At 40.4% G+C, this 8,647-nt stretch overlaps 1 protein-coding gene across 1 annotated transcript; it reads left to right on the top strand.

Moving 5' to 3' along the window:
* Window positions 1-1,257: 1,257 nt before the first annotated feature.
* LOC139645796 (adenylate kinase 7-like) lies at window positions 1,258-7,768 on the top strand. Its single transcript, XM_071521636.1, has 18 exons — window positions 1,258-1,341; window positions 1,418-1,579; window positions 1,996-2,110; window positions 2,293-2,387; window positions 2,472-2,582; window positions 2,862-2,945; window positions 3,056-3,144; window positions 3,239-3,329; window positions 3,451-3,528; window positions 4,164-4,313; window positions 4,432-4,560; window positions 4,934-5,039; window positions 5,337-5,465; window positions 5,551-5,616; window positions 5,950-6,147; window positions 6,315-6,520; window positions 7,338-7,496; window positions 7,661-7,768. Exons 1-18 carry the CDS (start codon window positions 1,258-1,260, stop codon window positions 7,694-7,696), a joined length of 2,088 nt encoding a protein of 695 aa, XP_071377737.1. The 3' UTR covers window positions 7,697-7,768.
* Window positions 7,769-8,647: the final 879 nt, after the last annotated feature.

The raw sequence follows: 8,647 nt of genomic DNA, 5'->3' as shown, positions 1-8,647 counted from the left end.
CATCTGCCCTTAGAAAGTATGTACTGTGCATGTAGTAGGCAGACAATTGGGACATACTATTTCGTCATCACATTGCGTCTTGAACTTTGACCCTCTTGCTTATATATCCGTCGCAGTAATACGGTTGCAGTTTGTTTGTTTTGTTTTTTTCTCTCTCTGGCGGCTCAGCATGCGGCTCAGTCGAAGTGACGTGTCTTCCGCTGCGCAGAGGATTGTGGGTCAGAATAGCCAAAAAAGCATGCTGGCCTGCATACTGCAAAATTCGACCGGATGTAGTAGGGCATCCGGGTATTTTCTGGCATACTGCATTGACATGCATGAATTGGGACATGCTAAATCTTTTTCTGGCATACTAAATAGTATGGAAGTATGGGTATTGGAACGCACCCAGTGTTTCTCAACCCAATACTGAAGGCCCACCTGTCCTGCAGGTTTTTGCCCCAGCTGCCCTGTTCTTGCACACCTGATCCAATCAAGGGCTTCACATTTTCATGACACCTTAATTGGATCAGGTGTGCAAGAGTAGAGCTGGAGCAAAAACATTCAGGATAAGAGGCCTTGGGGACTGTTGTTTGACGGTGCTGAGAAACGTATGTAGCAGTACGTAGGACTACTGCTGTTTTTTTAATTGCATTCACCTGGCATTCCAGGTGTAAAACTGTCTCTGATTAGATGGCTAGAATGAAAACCAGCAGGGCTAAACACAACGTGTATACATAATGGTTTCACCACAGAACTTGTATGAATAGTAAGGCCCTTCCACCGCTTGCTACTTTAATTTGTCCGGTACACCATAAAATGGCGACTATAGCATTTTAAGGGTTAGTTGCTCTGGTGACAACGCAAGCCTTGTTACTCAAAACAATAATGAATACTCGTCATTCGTTACTTGTTGGAAAAGGTAACGTTATTACCTTACTCGATACTCCCTAGGATAGTAATGCGTTACACCACTCGTTCCGTTACACTCCCCAAACTCGACAGTGCTGTCGTCCTCGCTTACCCTCAATCATCGCGATAACACAGATGGGCATATCATTGGCCGAGGCGACTTAGCAACCGTAAAGTGTCTATAGCAACGGTGAAAAAATATGGACGGAAAGGAACCTGTTTTGCGTAAACGCGGACAGTTAATGTCACAAATTTATTAGCAAAGTAACACGGAAAGAGTTTCTTGCCTTACTAATACATTTAGACACAATTAGAGGAGTTGAGGCAAAGCGTCTTCCATTATCTTCCTAGCAACGGTGAAAAAAAATGGGGGACGAAAAGGAACAAGTTTGGCCCAGGCGTATTTTTGTAAATAACGTTGATAGTTATTCCTCCAAATTTATTGCTAAGGTAAAGTAAAACTAATGTAGCCTATGTTGTTTTTGTAAGATGACGCCAGTCTAATGTGTCCTACGTACTTCAACAGTTTTTGTCAACATGCATAGCTGGCGAGTCCTCTGAGGATGCTGAAGCAGACGAGGACACGACAACTCCTAGAGATGAACGGACTGGGACTTTCCAAATTGTGGGAACTGTGTCTTCTTCTTCCACGGAGGAAAAAGCAAGCTTTCTACTTGAACAGTACACAGTGAGTCTCAGCATGGGCGTCAATTGGGTATGGCAGGAGTGACACTTGCCATAACTTTAGCGTAAGTGAGTGCAAATGTGATATTATTGTAACGGAGAGCAAAGATCAAGCAAAAAATGTGTATTTCGAAGCCGTATTTTTTAGGGAAAGCATTAATTACTCCTCAGAGCTGTGTACATTTAGTGGATTCATCTAATAATATATCACTTTGACCAAATAATATCTTCTCAGTCTTTTGTCTGAAGAAATTTAGCAAATATAAGCAAGTTTGGAAGTTTTGGTGGCACATGATATTAGATGCAGGGACTTTGCCATGAGTTAGGATTTAGAGAATTCATCTGAGTTTCAGCTATAATTATGTTAATTTATTGACAATGCAAGTAAAAGACAGTACCTAATATACACCCTTTTTGCAGTCACCAACTCGAGATCAGCTGCTTGAATGCCTGCTGGAGTGTGATGTAGTGGTGTATAACGTCTCCGAAAATGCAACAGAAGAGGATATTGAAGAGGCGACATGGGCGATCACAGGTAAGGGAACACTCAAGGTGTAACTTGTGACTTGTGAAGGTTGGATCTCGCCACCTTGCTTTCTTATAGTTCAAATGGATGCCATACTCTACACCACTAACCTAATGATGCTGACTGCAATGTAGTTCAGTGCTGTTTCCCCTCATCCTCCTCTTGTTTTCCTTCTTTCCTTCCACAAACAGCTCTTCACGCTGAGATGGAGAACTTCAGCTCCCGGAAAATGTTCATCCTGGTCTCCACCGTGATGACCTGGGCCTTGACCAAGCCACGGGATCTGGTGAGCCTGGAGCAAAGTCGACTATACCGCCCACTTGTCCTGTGCTTCAAACACAGCCAGAGTGATTATATTTCCTCTCTTCAGGATGATGCAGATGCTCCGCTGACAGATGAAGACTACAGAAGGAAAAGGCCTCATCCCAACTTTAAAAACCACAGCACTCTGGAGAAACTTGTGCTCAAACTGGGTAGAGCTGTAAGTAAATAATAGTGATGAACAGTTCAGTGTAGATACTTGTGAAGTGAGGACCACACACAAGTACATGGGCTTCAAAAAGATTTATTCCAAAGGCTTTTCAACATTTATGACATTAGAATATGTTTTGCATATTTAGCAGTGTGTGGTCCTGACTTCACCATACTTGATATTGAACTGTTCAGCGCCAGGAAAGTGAATTTGGCTGTAAAAAGACAGACTGGGACTAATTCCAGTGAGTTGTGGATTCAACTCACCACTGATTTTTCCATCTTACAGAAAAAGTCCAAGCTGACTGGTTATGTTGTAGCTGGTGGTCTTCAGTACGGAAAGGGAGAGAACCTCTTCCACTACTTTTTCAAGGTAGATATTAACCTAAACTTAATATCAAATCATGTATGACACATACTGTATGTGTAGATGCATTGCCATATCATGTTTTTGCCATATCACTTTTTTGCCTTTTCTGATAGGTGTCTTGGTCAATGCAGTTTCCAAAAGTTCCTGTATTTGGACCGGGCACAAATCACATTCCCATGATTCACGTATACGACCTTGGAGGGTGAACTTGATTTGTCAAAATCTAGATACAAAATTTGCTTAGTGAAATAATTAGTGCAGGGCTGAACTTAATTATTATTATATTATGTCTTCAGAGTGATCCAAAACATCATTGACCTCAAGCCGAAGTCACAGTACATTCTCGCTGTGGACGATTCCAAGAACACTTTGGGGGATATTGTAAAGGTAACTTCATTGTAAATAAGCATACAGTACATTTTTTATTGATACTTAAACAAAATGGTTGATTGGTTTGATAAAAAAGAACACTACTGTGCAAAACAATATGTGACTCTCACCCTTTTAGATGATCAGCTACGCACTTGGGCCAGGAAAAATCAATCAAGTACCAGAGCAAGAAGCCATCCTCATGAAGGCTTTGAAGGTTTGTGGCTTTCTTCTCATTTGAAGTATGCTAGTATACAGTGGGGATTATCATGAAATTTATGTATTCATATGTCTTTTTCTATACCCTGAAATCCAATTAATATTGGTGACCATGATCAACTCTCTCCCAAAGCGAGAAACCAGAGACTTCACACTCAAACATACAACTTTGTCAAGTTATAAATTCTGGAGCTGCTCCATAGACAATAACTGGAAGAATAAGTTTTTAGACTCACATAATGTTTGTTTCAGTTTTAATACCCAACTAAGCTTTATTTTATTCTAGTATTATCAGTTGTAAATGGGAAATGTAGAATTATCCCTGGAAATCACAGTCATCTTTACTATCTGACACAGCTGAAGCAGTCCTACATGTTAGATCTTGATGACATCACAGACTTAATTTCTCTGATGTCTGGCTTTGACGGAGAATTGATCATGGTCACAGATATTAAGTGGACAATGGGATATGGAAAAAAAAAGCACATGAATGCATAAACTGAGTGGTTCCTGGCTTTGGGAGCTATAGTTATAGTTCCAGAGAGGAGGAGCTGATCAGTGAAATCACCTGGTGTAGTGTTTAGTTGGAATGAAAACCTGCATACTCTCGGTCCGCTCCGTGTCTCATTTCAGCCGGAGGAACTGGAGTACCTAAGCATCAACCTCTACCTAGAGCCTGTCCTTTTGAAAGAAACCTTCAACCTCCGCTGGACATATGAAGCCGGCATGATTGAAAACATGGATCGCATTGTGGAGGAATACAAAGACACCAGGCAGCTACTTGTAAGTCTCCCGAGTCCTTCAACCAAGGAAAGCTGGACAGTAATGTAACAGACACAGTTAGCCACAGTTTTGGACACTCTATTGGATTTGTATCTGGTTTATCCATTTATTTCTACAGCCAATTAGAATCTGCCTCACTGGACCTCCAGCTGTGGGCAAAACCACCGTTGCGGAGAAGCTCTGCCAACATTACCAAGTGCACCACATCAAGCTGAAAGAAGTCATTGAAGAAAAGATTACACAACTGGTCAGTGGAAGCAAACACATTCATTTGCCTACCTGATGGATTTCATTTTTCACTCAACTACTGTCATACAGTGAAAGGAAATGTACTGCCCTCTTGTGGAAATTTACTGCCCTCCTCTTCTTTGAAAACACTGTTCATCTTCTGAAAGTTCTTATCTCCAAAATGTCAACTTTCAACAATTCCTTCCCAATTGTTTCTAAACTAATAATGAGTATAATGAGCTTTAGGGTCATGAAACTTACTGGACAATAAAATCCAAATATAAAATATCTAAAATTTGAGATTTTCACATGACAGCAGCAGTGTATGAAATATGCACATTTATTGTTTGTTGCTTAACCCACATTAATTCTGTCATGTTCACATACTATAGGAGGAGATACTGAGTGAAGCTGACCGTGAATATGTTAATGAAGAGGTAGTGGCTGCTGCACAGGATGAGCTGCGAACTATTCACAACAGCATGGACAAGAATGCAGGTTAGCTATAGATCCACACTGATGCTATGTTTTTCTTATTTAGCCATGACCAAAACCTTACCCTAACCCTTCACCAAAGTTTTAGTTGCCTAAACTTAACCCTAGCTTTAACCCTAACCTTAACCAAATTTGTTTTACTTGTCTATAATGGTTATGGTGCTATTGTCACATTATCCTTTTGTGGTGAAGGAATGTAAGGTCTGTGTTTCAGAGTTTGTACTGATGGGGTGTTGTTGCATAGACGGAGAGCCTCTTAATTTTTTGCTATTTATTTAAACCTATATTTTGGTCCAATAGGTCGACTGGCTGACCATCTAGTTTTCCACATTTTGCACGAAAAGCTGAATTCCAAGCCATGCAGGAACCAAGGATTCGTTCTTGACGGCTTCCCCAAGACTTATGAGCAAGCCAAGGTGATTTTCTCTGGTGAGTTTCAGATTTATTCAATTTATTTATAACTCTTGATAATATCTGTTATGTCTCAATGTACGTGTTGTTTTCGGTTGTTCAGATGACGACGTGGAGTACGAGGATTTGAAGTCCAAAGCACCCATGTACAACAAGAAGATCACTCCAGGTTGTTGATGTCCTCACTTTCACTCACCATGAAAATCTTTTATCATACATTATTTTCCAAGCTTGTCTTACAAGCCCATACTTGTGTGTTCCACTGCTGTAATTCAGCAGCAATGGCTCCCACTGCTGGAAAATTGACAAACTGCTAGAAAAAGTTTATAGTCTTATTGTTTCCCCAGAACAAACAGATAATAAGCCCATCATAGTGCAGTTTTGTCTATATATCACCATGTATGTATCTAATAAGATGAGCTAAGTTCCCCATAACCCCCCCAATACTACAACACATTCTGGGGAAAGCACTTCCTCATCCTTCTTGTTTTATATTTTGCAGAGTATGTTTTTGCCCTCAACGCCTCAGATGACTTTCTCATGAAAAGAGCACAAGCCATTCCACAGAGTGTGGCAGAGAAATTCCGTTACACCCAGGATGAATTCGGCCCTCGCCTGAGAACATACAGACAAGCCAGCACCTCAGAGGAAACCCTGCTGGACTACTTTGACGAGCTGGAGATCCACCCCGAACACATCGGTATCGCTCTCAACTCCACACTGTAGATATCAGGCCACTATGAAAGTCTTAAAATGCATGTAGTGATGATTTATTGATGTTAAAACGCTACACACACCACCTTTTTAAGAGGAGAGTGAGAAACTGTTGTTCAAGGAAGTCTTGCTTCTCCCCAGAGATCAAAACAGACGACCCTGAGTACGCAGAGGCCATGAAGAAGATCACTGAGGTGGTGGGGATTCCCAGGAACTACGGCCTCAGTCCGGAGGAGCAGCAGGAGGAGGACAGGAGGCTGGAGGAGGAGAGACAGCACAAACTGGCCAGGGAGGCTGCAGAGAAGAAGCGCAGGGATACTGCTGCACTGGCTGAGCTGGCTGCTCAGTACGAGGAGTGGGTAAGTTGTGTTACATGATACGCTCACAGATGACAATGATGGAGGACATAATGGCCGGTGAATCCCAACATTCACAAGTCACTGACTATTTTACCAACCAAATAGATTTTTAGAATAGAACAATGCAGTAGAAAACATGTTGTACCCCACAAGTGATGCAATGACCCGGTAAAACTTTACATTAAGTGTTCATTAACTAATGTTAACTAATGCATTTATTAACATGAATTGGACATGAATAACAACATTAACAAAGATTAGTTCAAGGTAAATTCATATGAAAAACTGCATTTATTAATGGTATACATGTTTGTTAATAATGTTAACTAATGTGTTTACTAACATGAATTTTGCATGAACAGAGACATTAACAAAGATTCATATTAAATATTAAAAGTTCATATTAAATGCACAATAAACAGCTGCATTAAGTAATGTTGTGTAAAGTGTTACCAATGGCTCTTTTGGCCAATCAACCGGTTATACAAATATGAAAAAGGTCTGTTATGTAACAATGCAAATACATTTTGTAGGGCTATTTGCACTGCCTGGTAGTCTTTCCTTTTTGGCATTTGTGGTACCCCATATTGTTTGATTGTACAAATAACACAGCCATGTCACGGGCCAATCAGTAAATAAATGAAAAAGCCTTAGAGGGAAAACTGTTCCTCACAAAACTCAAAATGGTGGAAAATCCAATATGCCGTACATTGATGGTCCTGGAGGCAGATACTTAGAGAAAGGATAGCAAATACCATGTCATTTGAACTTGCGGTGTGGTACGACTGTCATTTAAATGTTTGTGTTTGCTTATTAGAACAAGAATGTGTGTGAGGTGAAGAGGCAGGAGTACGAGCTGCTGGAAGCTCACTCTCTCCCCCTGAGGAGCTACCTGATGAAGTATGTGATGCCGTCCCTCACTGAGGCCATGCTGGACTGCTGCAAGGCCAAACCAGACGATCCTGTTGACTTTCTGGTACTCTTCAATATATACATCGTAGTCTGCCTAGTCTAGGTCTGACTGAACAGAAATGCCTTGTCTAAACATCAGTTAAAAGATGCAACAGATGACCTACTGTATATCAGTTTACACATTTTATGTCTAAATTATTCCTTGACTCCTGTGCTTCTTTGTTGCAGGCTGAACATCTTCTGCAGAACAACCAACAAAATTGATACCAAATTGTGATGAGACTCATGCAAGTGTTATTCATTTCCAGCATAGTAATGAACTTTTTTTCTCATTTCCTCTCTTTGCACTGACTTCTACTAATAGCAAAAGATGATGTTAGCAAACATTTTAATGTAAATGTAAAAATAAGCAACAAAATCCAACAATGTTACTGGCTTATAACAGTAGATTTAAACTGACAGATATATACAGTAGCTATGAAGAGATTTGGAGGTAAGGGTTGTATTGTAAAAAGTTGAAGGGTTATCTATTATTAGAAATGCCTTTAAGTATCCAACGAACTGAATGTATTCCAGTTTAATTGAATTTGGAGGAATAAAGCTCATTATTTAAACAAGTACAGATTCTGCACAGACCTACGATGCAGTTGCGGTGATGAATTATAGACTTTTCTGGATACAAGAAGAGGGATGTGGGAGTTGTGTGAATATTCACACACAGCTAAGGTGTTAAGACTCATAGTTAAAGTTAAAATTTCATAACAGAACTGCATTAGAAAAAGTTATCTAATGTATTTAGCTCCCTTTCCATGGAACTGACTGCAAAATGAGTTAAAGCTGAAAGAGCTGGTCTCTCTTGGTGAGTTTAAATGGATAAGAAAGGAAGATGAGTCAACATGGAGCTGTCTATGCTTTGTTTAGTCTTGGCCCAAAATTTTATTTAGCTCTCTCTTTTATGTGATTTTGATTGTATTAAGACAGGCTAGACCGTTTTAAGGTAGACAGCTCATCAAGATGTGCTGTCTAAGTGTTTGGGGCGGGAACTTGACCTACTTAGAGGGAGGAGGGCAACACACTTCTTGCCTCAAGGCGAAAAGTTGCAGATTGTATCCTTGAGTTCTTGATTTGTTGCTTGCTGTGTGCATATACCATACCTGACAAGAAATTTCATTTGGGCAAACAGGGTGAACCTATCACATCTTAATTAGGGGGTGG

The sequence above is a fragment of the Centroberyx affinis genome, unplaced genomic scaffold (genome assembly GCF_046629955.1).
Source record: "Centroberyx affinis isolate AG114_WGS23_722 - 3 ecotype Tasmania unplaced genomic scaffold, CSIRO-AGI_Caff_v1 ptg000903l_1, whole genome shotgun sequence".
NCBI lineage: Eukaryota > Metazoa > Chordata > Actinopteri > Beryciformes > Berycidae > Centroberyx > Centroberyx affinis.
This window is presented reverse-complemented; position numbering and strand designations above follow the sequence as displayed.

What these genes read in the sequence shown, in the direction of transcription:
- LOC139645796 (XM_071521636.1), top strand. Translation starts at nt 1,258, where the DNA reads ATGGGGGACGAAAAGGAACAAGTTTGGCCCAGGCGTATTTTTGTAAAT. An exon ending in GGCGACATGGGCGATCACAG is followed by an intron (nt 2,111 to 2,292) that starts GTAAGGGAACAC and finishes TTCCACAAACAG; the next exon opens with CTCTTCACGCTGAGATGGAG. An exon ending in AAGAAAAGATTACACAACTG is followed by an intron (nt 4,561 to 4,933) that starts GTCAGTGGAAGC and finishes CACATACTATAG; the next exon opens with GAGGAGATACTGAGTGAAGC.